Below are 20,233 nucleotides of genomic sequence, written 5' to 3'. Positions count from 1 at the left end.
TACATGGCCTAAACATCTAAATCTTCGCTATATGATTCCTGCTGTTATACTCTTAGCAGTACATTTCTCCAGAAGGCTCTTGTTGTTGATCTTTTTTGGCCAGAATATTCTGTTGATCTTTCTTAGGCAGCTAGTATGGAAAGCATCTACCTTTTGAAGGTCACTCACTAAAACACGCCAAGTTTGTGAACCATACAGTAGGACAGATTTAACATTGCTGTTGTAAATTCGCAGTTTGGTCCTTAAATTGTACTGGTTGGACTTCCAGATTGTAAGAAGTCTTGCAAATGTTGCACGTGCCTTAGATAGTCTTGCCTTTATATCTTTCCCTGTCCCATTATCTTTGCTTATGATGCTTCCAAGGTAAGTGAAATTTCGACTGTCATACAAGTTATAAATTAAGCTAGCGATAAAACCAGTTTTAATCCACCGCTTTCTATATTAGAAAATGCCTGTACCAGGTAGAAATATGTCACTTGTTTTCTATTCTTTTTGCCGGGAGTCGGATACTTTTAATTCGCTTCAATGAAATATTAAAATCATTCATCATAATAAGGATGCTCGATTAAGACAAATCCGGGACTTATTTTAGAATTTTGGGTTATCAATTCACTTCTTGATTTTGACTGCAAAAAGCGCGTTTATCATATTAAATTATTATATAATGAACATAAAGGATAAACATTTGTAGGTAAGTGTACTTAGTTAGCCCTTGTCATTATGTTAATCTCGTGATTGTCGAGGTCTTAGAACATTTCCCCATGCTTGATGAAGTTAGCCCGAGTCATTATGTTAATCTCGTGCTTGTCGAGATCTAAGAACATTTCCCCATGCTTGATGAAGTTAGCCCTTGTCATTATATTAATCTCGTGCTTGTCGAGATCTTAGAACATTTCCCCATGCTTGATGAAGTTAGCCCTTGTCATTATGTTAATCTCATGCTTGACGAGATATTAGAACATTTCCCCATGCCTGATGAAGTGCATGTTTTATGTGTTGTTTTAGTAATGGCGTATTTATTCAGTGAAGTGAGATTGTTTTTGCTATGAATTGAAGGCTTCAATTTGACTTTTGGATGAGTATTAGCAATAACAGCGCTGTTTCTCTGCTGTGTAGAGTTTTTGGTTGTGCATGTACTGAATTTGTGTCATAAAGGGATATCCCTTATACTCTTTTTTCTATTAAGACATTTGACTAAAGTTTTTATTTTGTATTTGTACCTCTAGATCTTTATTGGTGTCTTTTGGTTGCTATTTCATTGACGTTCATCCTATCGTCCTAAATTAGCAATTTATATTTCATGATATTAAAAATGGAGGGACAGCAGAAAACATAAGAAAACACTTAACAAATGAAAAGTTATGAACCTATATTATATGAGATTTAATAGCCCATGTAGTTTTTATCTAACTGCAACATTTCTTTTTTTTTATCTTACGTGTATGAACATTGAATGACTGGTGTTTGCTTTACGCCACCTCCGCACAAAAAAGGGCTATCCCAAGTCGGATATGAAATTGGTGATATGTTAACAGTTTGAACACTATGAATTTTAAGCAGTTCGTTTAAACATAGACAGTGTGACAAGGTGTCCAGGGCAGAACTGGTCTTCATAGTTTATGTAAAGAACCTGGGTTTATTTGGTTATTTCGTGGCTGCGCTAGCATTAAGTAAAAAGGTATCCGGAAAACGTTACTTTTACTTGAATGTTAGATCAGTCCGTTCACATTATCTTTACTGGCTATGTACCATTAACATACTGCATAACATGAATATTTGTACTAATATAAAACGGAAGAGTACTCATTGCTTAGACGAAATGCAACAATTTCTCGCTCCTATCATTTTTACATTGTATCAAGAATTGACACCACTATGTGAGTATGACATATTTTCTATTTCATTTTTAGCTTGTAAACACTGTTTAACCATAAATTCTGTTTGTATGAAATGTGGTCAAGTCAGTTTGTGCTCACCATAGTAATAACTAACACATAGAGTTACGAACCAGTTTGATGCATATACAACGACTGGTCGATACATGTGCAATTTTTTATAGGTTTTAATGTCAATTGCCGTTTGCTGGTTTAATTTTCAGTATAATGTTATTAAGGAATTTTAGTTGTAAATAACATTTTCATACATAATTGTAAATCTAATTGCCACAATTGTGCTGTGTGCATTCTGTTTTTTTTTATTAATATCATTTTTATAGTTTAAAGACTTAAAACTTTTTCTGAACACACGTAAACAAATTTCATATTTGGATTTTATTTGTAATAGAAATATAAAGCTATCCTCTTTGTCGATAAGTAGATATTAATTGCTCATCCGATATGTGGAAAGCTCCGAGGTAAACAGAGGTACATACTTGTGCAGAAACAAACAGGAGTGCACATATACAAAGTACCAAGTGTCAATTTAATTGACTAACATCAGGTAAAACCGCATCAAACCATTCACAGCTGAGCGTAATTCAGATATTTTACGTGCACCGAAATGTATACAGAATAGCGTCATTAATTTATACATTTTGGATATCCGTTTTCAATCAATTACAGTGTTTGCTTTAAGCTTTTTGAAAATATTACCGAGATTGCGTTAGTTTATAGAGCGTCACTATTTTAACACAACGACTGGTGGATAGGTATAATAAGGCTATCGATGCGCCAATTTGAAACCTCTCCTTTGAAGAAAAGTAATTTCAGTTCCAATAACCTGTGAGTCAATTACACGTTATGATATTTATCCATCCCGTACAACTAAACAAACACAAAACAACAAATATCCGCATAATGGCTCTTATATATCCAAGGACATTGCATATTCGAAAATAGTCTCCTGTTTTTTCAGCGAGGATTGTATAATAATATTCCCAAATGGGCTCTTGTATCTCAAAATAGGAATACATATTTCTAAATGGGAACATGCTTGTATATCATTAAATTTGATCTTGTACGTCTACAACACCTAGCTACTTAAGTACAAGTAATCTTGGTGTACAGTTCTAAAGATGCATATCAAATGTACATATGTAAAGCTGTATATAAACTGTACATCCGTAATGTTGTATATAAACTGTACAACTGTAAAGCTGTATATAAACTGTACATCTGTAAAACTGTATATAAACTGTACATTTTTTAAGCTGTACATAAACTGCAACTCTGTAAAACTGTACATATAGTGCAATTTTATTGAACGCCTTTTTGAAAGGGTAATGTGAAACAGCACTTTCAAGTGAGTAAAGGATGGATCCACATCGAACATATCTAGCGGTAATTAACTATAATGCACCTTCTTATAATTAATTTCTTCAACTTCATTTTAATTTTGATGGATACTTGTTGTATTTGCAATCTTACCTCTCATTTCCTCCTTTTTACGATAAGGCGTGGCATCTCCCTTAAAACGCTTAACATATCAATGAAACGCTATTAATACCATGAAATCCTCTATACATTTACGTTCACAGATAAACGCTGGTATGTGAAAAGTTCGACGCTTCGAGTATTTTGGTTGGAATAAAATAAAATTCAAGACATTGATGGATGATAAATATTTATGACGAGGAACATGGAAGATGTCGAAAGACAAGTGAACAACTCAAACACAACACTGTCAAAACATGATATCTGAATAAAATATTGACAGTATTATCCATAATAAAAATAAAAAATAAAATAAAATAAATAAGACAGACCTTGGTAAAGTGAGATAAATCTTGAAAATCAGAAATGTATTTATTACAGGCAGTTTCATAGTAACCCCCTTAAAAGCATTCATGTGAAACATAAATTGAATATTCTGTGTGACTAAGAAGCTAATGGTATATATATCTATAAAATTCATTGACACAAACGTTCCAGTGACTTTTAAGAGTAACGTCCCTTATAATATGTCTTAACTTCTAAAAATTTCTGTTGATGAGCTCTCATTTCTTTATCCTTTATCTGCAAACTACGAACTCAAATGGCTGAAGTAACTCGTTTCGCACAGTCATTTTTATTCGTACTGAAATTTGTATTTACTGTCCTTCATTTTCTCCTTGTACAGAGCTTCGTATCGTTCATTTTGAGCAACAGTATAATAATTCTTCCAATCGCCTATCTCACCTACAAATAAAATAAAAATATTTGTGAACAGCATATTTAAACAATAACTGTATTGTACAGCCTACATGTACATACATTAATTCATTACTCTTTTGATAAATTATCAAAATGTTGCTTTTTTTTCTAATGGCAAAAGAAATTCGAAATTATGCGATGATAAATCAATTTAACTTTTCCTGTTGATTAATCTAAACATTCTGACAAGTAGATATCTACTTTTAATGTATATCATATGTATGAGTTGCACAGAAGAATATAAAATATAAACAGGATGAACGAAATAATCAGTTGTATGATTACCAAACAGACACATATCCACACAAAACCAAAGGACATGATGTAAAAGTCAACACTTCTGCGCTTAATATACAAAATATGCGCACGTTCAACGCTTTTACTATACATGTTACCATATAAAATTGCATTTTTTTTACAACCATGAACATGATAAACTTAAAAGCTGTAGTGATATGAAGCTTTTTGTTTGTTTTTTCAATGTATCACCTCAACATTGCGTACGCGCAATAGCTTTTATATTTTATACGGAAATAAAATACGATACTGGAGCATGTGGAGTGTCTTGCGATTGTTGTTAGCAAATCAAAAGGAATGCTTATAATAAAACAAATATGTACAAATGTTTAGATTTAACGTTCTTTATAAAGGTAGGTACACAATAGTGCTCCTGGAGTTCAAAATTGTAAAGATTTGTTTTCATTCAAAGAAATCAAGTATATATAAACTTGTACTGTAAGTGTGTTCTTTTCAAAGATACCATTGTCAACTAGGAACGTAAGTAATAAACTTACCTTTTCTATAAATAAAACCTTGTCCATCACTTGATATGAATTTTGTCCCATCCATTTTGTTCTTCTGCATATTGTCAAACCTTGTTGCCTTGGCAATGCCCTCAACAGTTTCTTCTGTTATGTTTATTTCAAGAAAGTCTGCAAGCTTCTTAATTTCTTTAGTTGGATTCTGAAAGGAAATGTGATAGTTTGAATAGTGAAATAATAAAGTAATATATCCACATACTAAGCATCACACATAAAAGTTATAAAACCTACAATCATACGGCAGCTGAGGATATAGCAAGTTTCTAATTTAACAAAAAATAAAAGGTCCGAATGATGGTGTTTGAAATTCTGTTCTGTTTAGTTTTTAATCCATTTTCACTTTTCATAAATGTTGCCTTTTTTTTTTAGGTTCAGCCCCCCATTGTTCTAATTTTTTGTAGTTTATCGACTAATCATTTTGTATTATATGTTCATTTATTCATATGTTGATAATCTCTATTCGTTTTTGCCTATTTGTCACTTATCTCTGCATTTGTCTATCTATCTTCAATTTGCCCTTTTTGACCATCATGTAAGCCCCGTCTTTATACCCTCATTATAGACTATACCTTTTTCATATCCTCGTAGTAACACGTGTAAATTAGCCCCGGATGATCTTTTTCTGCTTGTTCCATTCCATGTTCATAATCAAACCATGAACCATACGGTACTTCAAAAAAGGTTTAAATCATCGTTTATGTTTCGAAATTGATAATTGATATGCAGTATGTCGCGTTAAAAAAAAACCAACAGAATGATATTTAATTTTAATGTACATCAAATATATATCATATTGTCTTGCATTTTACGAACAAGTTATAAAAAAAATTCATAAGGAGTCCACATAACCCAGTGTCTCGCCTATTTTTGCTGTTAATCAAAGACTAAAAAAATAAATATGAAAAATGAGGAAAAAATCAATAAAAATATTCCTCTTGATACTATCTTTTGATTGTAAGAAGCTTCTGTCCAAGTTTGGTAAAAATCCAGGATAGTTTACGAATCTAATTCATGTTTTAAAAACTTTAACTGCAGACTGTATGTAAACTTAACTGGATAAAAAAAAAATTGAGAATGGAAATGGGTAATGTATCAAAGAGACAACAAACCGACCATAAAAAAAACAACAGCAGAAGTTCACCGACAGGTCTTCAATGTAACGAGAAATTCCCGCACCCGGAGGCGTCCTTCAGCTGGCCACTAAACAAATATACACTAGTTCAGTGATAATACCAGAGGCTCCTGACTTGGGACAGGCGCAAAAATGCGGCGGTGTTAAACATGTTTATGAGATCTCAACCCTCCCCCTATACCTCTAGCCAATGTAGAAAAGTAGTCCATTACTAAGTAAAATACAGATACATATGTACAATATTTTAACAAAACTTCCTTCTAGATACTAGCTTTTGGTCATAAACAAGCTTCTGTTCAAGTCTGGTACAAATAAAAAAAAAGTATAAGAAAGTTATTAAAATTTTAAAAAACTTTAACCACAGAGTGAATGTGTTGTTTCCTAACAAAAAATCTAAGTCCATTTAAAAGGAAAATACGGGAAAAATGGATTAATTATTTTACAAAATTTACTTCTGGATACTATCTTATGATCATAAACAACCTTCTGTCAAAATGTGATACAAACTCAGGATTGTTTAAGAAAGTTATTAAAATTTAAAAAAAAAAATAACCACAGAGTGAATGTAATGTTTCCCGGCAGAAAATCTAAGTCCATTTATATGTAAAATACGTAAAAATAGAATTTTATTTTAAATTTACCAAATTTACTTCTGGATACTTATCATCATAAACCAGCTTATGTCCAAGTTTGTTAGAAATCCAGTATAGTTTAAGAAAGTTATTAAAATTTCAAAAACTGTAACCACTGAGTGAATATTTGTGGACGCCGCCGCCGACGACGACGGAATGTAGGATCGCTATGTCTCGACAAAAATGGCAGTACATACATCAGATATGCTTGATTGCATTTTTGTTTTATCAAAACGCTTTTTAAAATCATACCGGTAGCGGCCAAATCAAGAGAGAAACATATTGGTTCCATCATAATTTAGATCCGTTTACTATAAGACACATAAATCAACCACGACTTTCTAAACTGGCATACAAAAATAGATCAAAAACAACATTGGCAAGTTGAAGTTTGAATTACTTTTAACTCGAAATTGGTGTATATACCAGTTTGTGCAACTATATTCGAACGAATCTTACCTTTTCCCGTCATCCAAATTTCAAAGTACTCATTCCATGGTATATCTAAATTTAGAGAAATATCTTTCCTAGCGTGGTTATAGAGTGAAACGCTGACATCTTTAGGATTCCTTATCATGTGAATAATTTTGCCGCCTTTTTTAACATGACGTGTGGGTATATACTGGAACTGCACATGCGTGTCGAGAATTCTGGGAGATGGAAGCGCATCAAGCACGGATAAATCAGGTATTGCTTCCAGCATCTTTTCCCCCTTTGTCTCTTTGGCTAATTCTGTTGTATTACTTATAATCAATGCCAAAATTTCATATGTCCAATGAGTGCCTGCAATAGGGATATGTACATAATGACTAAATTTCCCTTTTTTCTTCTTAGGTAATTCGGCTGTCATTAAATGTTCTGCTTCAGTTACACACAATGCATGTAATAAATGCTAAATAATGTTGACAAATTCCTCATTTCCATTCTTAATTTTATTGATATATTATTAAAATTTGCCTTGTTCAGTGCCAAAATTGCTTTGTTCAGTGCCAAAATTACCCCCCCTTTTTTCTCCCTAAAAAAAACTGAAAAAAACCACAATCAAACGCTTCTTTTCAATCGATTTCCCGTAATAGACTTTTTTTCAAGACAGCGAAACACACATCAACTTCAAATAACTTTGCTAGCAGAACATATGCTCTTCCTTTGGTCTCTGGTGGACAGTTTCATCATTGGAAATTATCAAATTGAGAATGGAAATGGGAATTGTGTCAAAGAGACAACAATCCGACCATAGAAAAAACAACAGCAAAAGGTCACCAACAGGTCTTCAATGTAGCGAGAAATTCCCGCACCCGAAGGTGTCCTTCAACTGGCCCCTAAACAAATATATACTAGTTCAGTGATAACTACGGTTTTATTTACCACATTTCATCATATTGAAATAATAAAATAATGTGACTTTTAAAGCCAATAGTATAGTATACCGCTGTACAAAAAACATAAATGGATTGAGATGTAACAAATGAGGGGTACAAACTAAAACCGAGGGAAACACATCATCTGTTAGAGGAAAACAACGATGCAACAGAAACACCAAAAACAAACGCAAACATACATAGTTACGAAATTTGATAACTCTCATAACTCTGACTTGGTACACTCATCACATTTAAGAAAACATGATGGGTTGAACTTTGTTTTACGGCTAGCCAAACCTCCCACTTATATATGGCAAATTTTAATGTTAAATGAAAAAAAAACATGTTAAACGAAGCGGCACAATACAGTTAAAATACATTATGTGCTACTACTAGGGCTGCAGCACAATAAAAATGTATTGAATGATCCATATGTATAAATTGGTGTCTTCATTTCTTTATATGACAGTCTTCTTTTAATTTTTAGTTGTTTTGTTGGTTGATAGCGATTTTTTTGTTGTTAGTTATTATGGACTTCTCCTTTTTAGTTTGCCTTAAAGTTCGATATTTTGTTATACTTCTTTTGTCGAACTGAAATAAGGTTGATCCAATAAAACATTTTCCCGCCATATTGTTTATAATAGCTGATTTGGTCAAAATTGCATTAGTACGCATGGCGGCTATACGCGGACAATTTCTTAGGTCTATTTTTGGCTAAATTTAAATTTAAATTTTGCTAATAAGCGAAATATGTCTTTCAATATGTATACGAGTCTTTGAATCTTTTTTTTTCTATTATTTACTAATTAGATGTTGGCATTTGTCACTAATATAAATTGTTTAAGTCATACTGAATATTCTCCATACTTATAACATACTTTAAAATAAACAATTATCAAAAGTTTTACGTATTTCCGAAAAAGAGTAGAAAAAACATTCCGCGTAACATATTAATGTTGATAGAATTTGATAAAAAATAACCAACTTAACATTTATTTATTTTGTAAAATTTGCATTCAAGGACAAGCCTTTTTAAACTTCATCAATTTGCATCCGAACAAAATTCGTAAGAGTTCTGCGGAAGCTAGTGTATCGTACGGAAGCCGATAAGGGCCATTCAAAAAATATATTTTATGTCGTAATTACGACATAGCATGTCGTAATTTCGACATAACATGTCGTTATAACGACATCGCTATGTCGTAATTTCGACATATCATGTCGTAATAACGACATCACTATGTCGTTTTAACGACATAGCTATGTCGTAATAACGACATCGCTATTTTTAAAAGAATATGTATTATGATTGGCAAGAGATTAAATGACAAAGAAATTAACAATTATACGTCATCATAATGTCCCCGATAGTTATAAAAGCCCCCGCATGGTCAGCTATAAAAGAGGGAAGAAAGCTACCAGAGGGAGAGTCCCCGAAATGCTGTGTGGCAGACAGTGTTATTATTCAATTATTAGCTCCCTTGGTAAAACTCCAAATTTCATATTTAATGAATTTTATTGTTAAATAATTTACATGAAGCTTAATAAGTATATATTTGTTAATTGCATAGCTTTTGCTATTTGAATTCATTGGTTAAAGATATTTATTTATATTGTAAAGTTTAATATCTGCATCATATCAAAATCTTTGGTTACCTTCTTTGGATACCTTCAGTGAGAAACTTATATATGTTATAGATACCAATTTAGATTAACATGGCCCATAGTGCTTGGACTGTACCGTCAAAGAGAACAGTAATGTTGATCTTATTAGACTATTTAAATACACTGTAAAACATTATATAACTTACCTGTATGAATATTTGTGTGATGCAAGATGTATGAGAAATATTTTTGAGAAACACTTTTTAAAGAATAATATTCTGGTACAAGAAACCGAAGGTGTAATAACATTTAATTTCTAAATATTGTGCTGATTATATATGATTATAGTTAAAAACATTGCCTTGTGATATTTTGTGTAATATGTAATATATCTGTTGTATATATATGTTGAAGAATTGAATAAAGATAAAAAAAAGTACCGTCAAAGAGAAACTTAATAAAGATACCAATTTAGATTAACAAAGCCCATCGTCCTAGGGCTTCATATATTATAGATTAACAAGTTACCGGTCGTAGAAGAGCTATGCAGTCACACATGTTGGAAAAATGAAATGTGGAATTATCAGAGGACTGAATTTGTACAACCAAGTCAAGCCAAGCTTTCCATCTCCCTTTAAATAAGCGCAAACTACATGGCTTCTTGGTATAAGGGTGTATTGAAGTATTGATTGCTCTATTTCTACTTTCAAACGTTGGGCACGCGCGATGTTCCTACAACCCCATGGATTTGAAACAGAATCTTCGAAATTTCATTCGCAAAACAAAATAAAAATGTTAGAAAACATGAATCAATATTAAAACAAATTCAATATATGTTTTGAAATATGTATTTACAGCTCTTGATCATCTCCTAAGTAAGATCTAGTATATTTGAGGATTAAGATAAGAAAGATATGTGAAAAAAACGTATGTTCCGTCCAACGTTACATTTATGAAAAACTGTTTTAACTCTTATGTATAGTGATCCTATTTCTAATTCATTCTCTGGTCTTCTTGATTCTTGACAGGAACAACGACATGTGTCGGTTCTTTGTGGCGTTAAAGCCGTTATTTTACCAAATTTCATTTGACTCGACTGCATATTATAGCAGAAAATGAATAAAAATAGTAAGACAATAATAATATCTAACAAAATTACAAATATTTGCCTCATGTGAGTTCAAATATTTCTGATTCAATAAAATCTTCTCTACACAGTCGTTTTTCAAACGGTAGCCATTTTGTCCAAGTTGATATTTCATTTTTCAAAGCAGTTTTATAATTGATCAAAACAAAAGTTAGATATACGCAGAGTAAAAAATGCCAAGATTCTTTTCTTATTAACTACATATTTGGGTCTTAAAGGAATAAAATGCGTCCATACATTACAAAACGGTAGCCAATTTTTCCAAACGTCTAAAAAAGGTCTCAAATCCTAATTATGATAATTAAAACAAATAGTGTTATGAAATTTGGAAAAAGATGTTGATGATTGCTGCCGAAAAAAAGAATAGTGCATGTTGCTATAGACTCCGCCCAGGGACATAGGTTCGACACAGGTTAAATTTTGCAATTTTTATCAATTGTATAGCTTTTACGATTTCTTTAAAAGAATTTGGAAATGGGGGAAAAATCCCATTATATAAAATAAATTGAAATATATGTTACGGAAGTACTCCGAAATAATTTAAAGTCGTCACTTCAGTTAGGTGCAATCACCAATATCATAAGACTTAATACCAGTACACGGAATGTTTTTCTTCGCGATTTGTCCTGCTATTCATGCTATAACTGTAATGATGAAAGTAATTCCTGTACTAGCGAAGCCGGAACTTTCCGTCAATATAAACTTGTGCATGAAATGGAGGTAATTGAAAGAAGAATCCCAAACAGCGACAAAAACCGTTTCATCGAATTAAAAAACAAACGGGATTATATTTTTATTTGCCGTTTTCGCGGACGATCCAGGAGTAGATTACTATATTTTAAAATGTATATATCTGAAGATGACTTGGGAAATAATTCTCAAGCCAAGGTTCAAGTAATTGAAGGGGTGTATTTCGACAACTTATGTGCCAGGGAAAATACTATTCTATTCAAATTTAACCAAGGGTAAAAATGTTCGATTTACTTGCAGAGTGTCAGATATATTTGTATTGGGGATGAATTAAGATATAGAAATGTTACAATGACAGATGATATGCAACTTGAAAGTAAAACATTCTATGATAAAAAAAATTTATGAAAACCGTATACATGTGCTTCCGTCCCATCTTTCCTTCCTACATTACTTGCGACAGTACTGCATTTTTAGTTGAAATAACTTAGAGGGTAAACATTATTATATCGATTTCCACAACTCGATGTAATTTTTGATAAAATGACATAAAAAAACGAACAGAACCAGAATCAACCAACAATATAAAAAACCGCATAAAACTTGCAAAAATTAATCGAAGTCAAAAACCATCTTCGACGCCGCATTTTAAGTATAACGTGTTGTCGGAACATCGTGCCCAACGTTTGAAAGTAAGATTATAGCAATTGATACTTTCATTCACTCTTATTTAAAAAGGAATCTATGTAGTATGCGCTTATTTTAATAAAAATGGGATGCTTAGCTGGAGAGTTACTCTCACATAATCACATAATATATCTATCTCTAACTGTCTGTACAGCCAGTTTTCAAACGTTAATTTATTGACCTTAAATGTTTGTTTATAATATATAATTGTCTCACTGAAGGTATCCAAAGAAGGTATCCAAAGATTGTGCGACGATGCGAATATTAAACTAATATCTTTAACCAATGAATTCATATAGCAACAGCTATGCAATTAACAAATATATATATATATATTAAGCTTCATGTAATTTATTTAACAATAAAATGCATTAAATATGAAATGTGACCCCGTAGTGTAGTGGTTAGTGCATCGGACTACTAACACAAAGGTTCCTGGTTCGATTCCCGTTTGGGATGAAAATTTCAGGAACTAAATTTTCGGCTCTCCCTTGACACCATTTGCGAGTATGGTCTTGAGGAAACGATGATAGTCCGTCGGACGGGGACGATAAATGGCTGGCCCGTGTTAAGAGAGAGCCACATCTCTTGCACGTTAAAGACACCCTTGTAGATTTCGAAAAAGAGTAGGCTAATGCCGCTACAAGGCAGCACTCGCACCCGCAAAGTGGAAAGGGATTAATATAAGTTGCAAAACTTGTTTCCCAATCCACTATAAATAAATATGTTTAAACTAAACTAAATATGAAATTTGGAGTTTTACCAAGGGAGCTAATAATTAAATAATAACACTGTCTGCCACACAGCATTTCGGGGACTCTCCCTCTGGTATCTTTCCTCCCTCTTTTATAGCTGACTATGCGGGGGCTTTTCTAATTATTGAGGGCATTATGATGACGTATAGTTGTTAATTTCTGTGTCATTTAGTCTCTTGGCAATCATCATACATATTCTTTTATATATAGCGATGTCGTTATAACGACATAACGATGTCGTTATAACGACATAGTGATGTCGTTATTACGACATGATATGTCGTAATTGTCGTTTTAACGACATGTTATGTCGACATTACGACATAGCGATGTCGTAATAACGACATGTTATGTCGAAATTACGACATGCTTTGTCGTAATTACGACATAAAATATTTTTTTTGAATGGCCCTTATCGGCTTCCGTAGTATCGCCTTCTCTTGCTGTTAGACGCGGGGTTCAACAAAACTGAGGGAAAATTATGAAAACTCTCCTCTAGATACTATTGTTTGGTTGTAAGAAGCATCTGTCCAAGTTTGTCATAAGTCAAGGATGGTTTATCAATCTAATAAATGTTTTAAAAACCTTAACTGCGGACGGTAAGTTATTTGAACTGGATAAAAAAAACTAATTATAAATTAAAGATGTGGTATGATTGCTTATGAGACAACTTTTCATAAGAAAACAACTGATACAGAAATTAACAACTATTTAGGTAACCTTACAGCCTTCAATATACTTCTGTCCACGTTTGGTAAAAATCCAGGATTGTATAAAAAAATGTTGTTAAAATTTCAGAGTGAAAGAAATGATAACTGGCAAAAAAGTTCATTTATGAGTAAAATACAAATAAACAGGATTTTGTTTACAAAATATACTCCAATTTTTCTAGAAATCAAAGATATTTTAAGAAAGTAATCAAATTTGAAAAACTTAAATCACATCTAGTGAACATTTGTGAACGCCGCGAGCGGCGGCGCTGAGAGAATAAAAGATCGCTTTGTCACGCCTTATTGACAAAAGTTGAGTTGGCTCGACAAAAAATGACCCTGGCCTGGTTTGTAAAACATACCAAATATTTGCAAAAAAAATCTATCAAAATTGCGCTGTTGAGCCGATTAGAGTGATTTTGTAGTCCTAGGTCAATAACGCTGCTAATGGACAACCAGTCGCTGATAGAAATGTTATCAGATCAACATTCCTCACTTCGAATAATTTTAGAAATACATGTAATTAAGAAAGACAGGCCTTAACATCAAGACAATTTTGAAAGTTGACCTTAGATGTTATTAATTTAGGTATTTTTATGCCCGTAGGGGCATAACGTTTTCGGTCCGTCCGTCCTTTCGTCTGTCCCACTTCAGGTTAAAGTTGATGGTTAAATTATTTGGTCAAGGTAGTTTTTGATGATGATGAAGTCCAATCAACTTGAAACTGAGTACATATATAATAAAGAAGATGTGGTATGATTGCCAATGAGACAACTATCCTCAAAAGACCAAAATGACACAAACATTAACGTTCCTATGATAGGATCTTTGTAATTGTAATGCCAAGTTTTGACCCCAATTTAACGGTCCATTGAACAAAGAAAATAAAAGTGCGTTTGATGTATCGGTGTTCTATGGACACATTCTTGTTGTTCATATATCTCGTCAACTGTTTCTGTTTCTAAACACCCAATTCTTCACAACTCGGCCGATTCCGCAGCCTCGTCTAACGAGTAGCGGATTCTACCGAGCATTGCCGACTGCTATACACCCGTGGTTATCAAACATCTGGCTTTGAGCGTTCCTGGTGAAGATAAAACAAGGAAAACGCTTCGAACGCATAAAATTGATAAAGGGTTGTTAATTAATTGGCGATTGGTTTATTTACTAACATGGGGCTGCAATAACATAAATTTAAGTAAAGATAAAAAAAACCATTTTGAAAATGTTTCAGGTATGAAATAAATTCGAAGGTTATCAGTTCTTTAAAATAGGAAGAATGGAAATTGGGAATGTGTTAGATAAACAACAACCCGATCAAAGAGCAGGAAACATACCAAGGACCATCAGTGGGTCCTCAACACAGCGAGAAAATCCCGCAAACTAATGAATATAGATATACATTGTAGGAAGATATGGTGTGAGTGCCAATGAGACATCTCTCCATCCAAATAACAATTTTAAAAAAGTAAACCATTGTAGGTCAATGTACGGCCTTCAACACGGAGCCTTGGCTCTCACCGAACAACAAGCTATCAAGGGCCCCAAAATTACTAGTGTAAAACCATTCAAACGGGAAAACCAACGGTCTTCAATTTACGAAATTAAATAATTATTACATACAATGTATACATGTACCTGACTTTGAATGAGTGCATATCATTATATCTGTTTCCCGTGACTGGAAGTCCTTTATTCCCTGTATGGTTTGTTCTGCTCCTTTATTTCGAAAAGTTAGAAAGGTTGGGTAAGGTATTCCTTCATACTCTGGGCATGGTACGGGAGGCATGGACCTCATTTCCTTTATAGCCTTCATCATTTCGGCAGACATTTCCATTCTGTGTAATAATAAATATAATAAGTTCTTTATTTAAAAAGGGTAACTCAATTAGATCTAGAGCTATTATAGTATAATTTACATTTAGGTCCTAAAACAAAAAAACATGTACATGTATCAGGCCTGGGGCCATTACATTGCAATGTAATGCATTACATTACAATTACTTTGTGATTCTTCCATTACAATTTCAATTACAATTACATCTTTTCTCACATGTAATGCATTACATTACAATTACTTTGCCTGTGTAATGCATTACATTACACATTACTTTTTCAATATAAAAACAAAAGGCATTTCAAAAACAGTGGTAAATGTACATATGTATACAGTGCATAGGGACATAGACTTCAAATACTGGTTAATTAATATGTCCATTGCACTTTATCATTATAAGTGGTTTAAATGTGATGCCATTAAGAGAAGAGCGATCAGTTCTGTTCACCTTTCTGGCAATACTTAAAAGCCTTTCTACAGGAGCTTATGTGTGGGAAATGGCTAAATACTTGATAGCTGTATTAACCAAAGAAGAAAGGCACACTGAAATTGACTTCCATTATTCCAGTGCATTGATTGAAATTTCTTCACATGGCTCAGACAAGTAGATGTCAACATCATGTACTGCACCTTACCTGTGTCTATAACCTTTGATTGATTAGTAGGAGGCATGAAACTGAAAAAGTCACTTTTGAGTTTCTTAGGTGGTGGTAACAAATAAATAAATTATCCTATAATTTTGTTTCTAACATTGATCACTTAATCATTAAGACATCATTAAGGATTTCAAAGGGATATAATAAATGTGTCATTAAAGGATTATCTTGTGAAATGCCTAAGGGTTCTGTGAGGACAAACATAAGTTGAGAAGATTTGATTGCAATAAAAACATTGTGATATTAATTAGGTGAAAGAACAACACAGACAGGACCCAAACCACAGTTTGGTTTAAAAATGTTGTTTGATATATTCAATATTTCATTGAAATACATGTAAGGTGTGTATAGAATTATGAAATTTTCATCTTCATATTTTTTCATTGATCTGTATAGTTTTATTTGATAATTTTTTTATAAGATTTTTCAAAGACCATCGTGTATATATCTAACACCAAAATATTCCCATATCATATTAAACAAATATCAGAAACCAAGATCAAAGACTTAATATTTTTTACCATTTTATATTTCTTACCTTAATGTGTGTTTTAAAGATTGATGTAATTTATTTAATACAGTAATTAACTGTGACAAAAATGTTATTCCATTATACTTTCTTTTGTTTTTGTTAATATTTAATTTTTATTATACAATGTTCTTCAATTTTATATATTTTACCAATTTGTAATGAAAAGTAATGTACTGTAATGGAGGCATTACATCAATTTTTAACAAAGTAATCATTACATTACATGTAATTGTAATGCAGAAAATGTGCATTACAAATTACTTTGCATTACATCCAAAAAAAGTAATATTACAATGCATTACAATTACAAATTACCATTACCCCAGGCCTGACATGTATACAGTTTACAGTCATACATTAAAATACAATATACTAGTATATTTATACCCAATTCAATCATTCAAACATATAAATGGCAATAATGAATACAGTTTTGATTAAGTTTCCATATATTCTGACCATAAACAGGTAAAAAAAAAATAGTCAATTACCAAAATTTACTATGAATATCATTTCAACAAAAATTCGCGCGATGGGTCATTTTAATTATTTTGTAATCACCCTGCATAAATCTGCACATAACATTTGCCGCTGAACGTTCAATATATATCTTTTCAAGAAAAGTTTGTTCATAAAGTTAAGAATTGAAATGGGGAATGTGACAAAGAGACAACAACTCTACCAAAGAGTATAAAACAACCATCTAATCTCAACCAAATGATGAGACGGAAAAAAGTATTCTGGCACTTCCTGTTGAGGTTTTCTGGTTCAAAATATTTAAAATAAGCACAGGGTAAGTCGACTTTTCGTCAATTTACTGAAAATTAATGATATTTTCGTAAAATAGGAGAATGTCATGCCATAGAAAATAAGAATTGTAACTAATATGTCTCATCTTGGTTCGAAATATCTGATATTGAAGTCACAATCAATTTTCTCCTACGGTTTATCATGTTTACTATCTTTGAATCCGATAGAACTGCTATGAAATTAACGATTTAGCAAGAAACTTTGTCAATAATTTGTGTTTATTTTTATGCTTAATGATAATTTATTCTGTTAATTGCAAAAATATGTGTTTGTCAAGCCTATTCTTAGCAGAAAAATGAAAAATTTAAATGGTTGAGATATAAACTATAATAAAGGCATTGGTTGAGTCTTTCTGTCACAATGTTGAGACTTTCTGGTTACTGTGTGTCATATAATACATTATTGTTAAAACATGGGCGCCGATGTATCAAAGTTCAAATTAACTACGACCAAAACGCGTGCATTATTACTATATATGGGAAGATGTGGTATGATTGACAATGAGACAACTCTCCATCTAAGTAACAATTTATAAAAGTAAATAGTCAAATCACAAAAATACTGAACTTAGAGGAAAATATAATCGGAAAGTCCATAATCACATGGCAAAATCATATAACAAAACACATCAAAAACCATTATATGTCAATTAAACCAGTAAAGGTCAAAGTGCCCATTAACATGAATAACAGAATTTATTTCAAAAACAATAAAATATAACCTCGAATGATTTTTAAACATTTTAACTGAGAAGAAATGTAAATACATGTTTTCTATCTTTTTAAATCCTCTGTCCACGGATAACCAGTAAATATAAATACGGATGGTAAAGAATAATTTTGCTACGACATTTCACGCTGAAAAAAATACTGATCAAGTCGTTTCCAAAATCTGTAATGACCCCACTATTTCCCTCAACCAAGGATGTATGCCTTTTTGTGATTCTTCGTTACATTTGTTGTTTTTATAATGATTTTAAGATGATAACGCAATATTGACTGCTGTACCCCTATTTTTGATATTTTTACTCTTTGAGTATGTTTGTTTTGTTCATAAATCGTTGCAAATGTAATGGAATTTGATGAGACTGTCATACAAGTGAGAGATTTAGCTAGCTATAAAACCAGGTTCAATCCACCAATTTCTACATTAGAAAATGCCTGTACCAAGTCAGGAATATGACAGTTGTTATCCATTCGTTTGATGTGTTTGGACTTTTGATTTTGCTTTTTGCTTTTTGATTTTCCTTTTTGAATTTTCCTCGGAGTTCAGTATTTTTGTGTTTTTATGTTATACCATAATACGTCCCGTCTAAAAGATGGGCGTATAAAAATGACTGAAACGTTTTACCCATATCTGCCGTCGCCATATTGGGATCGTCGTAACTCGTGTGTATACGGTTATCAGTTAAACACTAGTGCTATTGACATATATTGATACATGTATATATATATAGAAAAATTGACAATTTTAAAACAAAGAAGATTTTGGGATGATGGGATGTATGGATTTAAAAAAAAATAATTAATTGTTATAGTCTTTTCGATTTTTTCAACATAGTATTGGTATTGGGTCGTGGTTGATTTGCAAAAATCTAGAATGCCTGTTAGTTAGTTTTTATCTCGTGACGTATGCATGGTATGTCAATTTTTTGTGTAAAATGTATAGTTTAAGTACAAACTACACATCATCTAAAAAGAACCATTCTAAACCGCTAGTTCAAAAAAACACCAATAATTATAATAAAGCATTATACACAATTGTACAGATTTTGAATGTACATACCTTGATTTTCTTGTTAAATGATTGTTTGTGCTAAATTAACCAGGTCAGTATTTATATGCAATATAAAGAAAGGTTAATATTTAGTTCGTAGTGTGTCAAAATCTGGTACGTATTTGTTATATTGTCAACTGATAATATTGACTTTTCTGTTTGCAGCTGATGCAAGATACGAAAAATATCAATCGTGCATTTCTTTGGGCTTATTCGTAGCTTCTTAAAAAGGAATACAAAAGAAAGGCAATATTTTATCACGATTATGTTAATTAGGAATGCATACCCCATTGAAAAATACGGTCAACCTTTTGAACCTCTATTATGAAGTTCAATATCTAGCACGTACTAAATTGTCAGTATTATTAAATTAGGGAGAAAGCATTTAACCTAAAAAAAAAAAGGGGGGGGGGGGGGGGGGGGGAGGTTATGGTGGGATTTTTTTTTCAAATAAAACAATTAACACTATAAGGTATGGGGGTGATCACATTCAAGTGGAGTTAAACATTCACTTTATGTAGATATGAATTCTTTTCAGACAAATTCGCCCTAAGATGAATTAAAAAAAATCTATAATTGATTTATATCAGACAGCATACTAATAAATGATCAATATGAACATGATGAGTTATCTGCAATTTAATGACAGATGCAGAGCCGGGATTATGAAGAAAGAGAAGACCAAACTATACTTAGTACGTTATATGAGCAGACCACGTAAAACGTCTATTATAATTTAACAAAGTCTCCGAAAGTGGAAACAAAATCTATCACAAGCTGCTCATTTGTTCATGTACAAACTAATCGTGGATTATATAATAAAGAAGATGTGGTATGATTGTCAATGAGACAACTATCCACAAAATACCAAAATTACACAGACATTAACAACTATAGGTCACCGTACGGCCTTCAACAATGAGCAAAGCCCATACCGCATAGCCAGCTATAA

General features: G+C 32.2%; 1 protein-coding gene across 2 annotated transcripts; it reads right to left on the bottom strand.

Annotated features, from left to right (window-relative positions):
• Positions 1–3,548: 3,548 nt before the first annotated feature.
• LOC134701568 (sulfotransferase 1B1-like) lies at positions 3,549–19,591 on the bottom strand. Of its 2 annotated transcripts, none has more exons than XM_063562701.1 (6): positions 19,568–19,591; positions 15,309–15,508; positions 7,175–7,498; positions 5,521–5,621; positions 4,925–5,093; positions 3,549–4,115 (listed from the first exon to the last, which is right to left on the bottom strand). In XM_063562701.1, exons 1-6 carry the CDS (start codon positions 19,570–19,572, stop codon positions 4,006–4,008), a joined length of 909 nt encoding a protein of 302 aa, XP_063418771.1. In that variant the 5' UTR covers positions 19,573–19,591; the 3' UTR covers positions 3,549–4,005. The 2 variants fall into 2 exon arrangements, with proteins under 2 accessions (XP_063418771.1, XP_063418772.1); XM_063562702.1 differs by lacking the exon at positions 19,568–19,591 and adding an exon at positions 19,291–19,421.
• Between the last annotated feature and the right edge of the window lie 642 nt (positions 19,592–20,233).

Source organism: Mytilus trossulus, unplaced genomic scaffold, assembly GCF_036588685.1.
Source record: "Mytilus trossulus isolate FHL-02 unplaced genomic scaffold, PNRI_Mtr1.1.1.hap1 h1tg000247l__unscaffolded, whole genome shotgun sequence".
Classification (NCBI taxonomy): Eukaryota; Metazoa; Mollusca; class Bivalvia; order Mytilida; family Mytilidae; genus Mytilus; species Mytilus trossulus.
The sequence above is the reverse complement of the archived record's forward strand: the minus strand, read 5'-3'. Positions and strand labels throughout refer to the sequence as shown.

Coding starts and splice junctions, on each gene's coding strand:
- LOC134701568 (XM_063562701.1), bottom strand. Junction 7,499..15,308: donor ATGCACTCATTCAAAGTCAG/GTACATGTATAC, acceptor TCCCTATTGCAG/GCACTCATTGGACATATGAA. Junction 5,622..7,174: donor AATTTGGATGACGGGAAAAG/GTAAGATTCGTT, acceptor CCTTTTTTGAAG/TACCGTATGGTTCATGGTTT.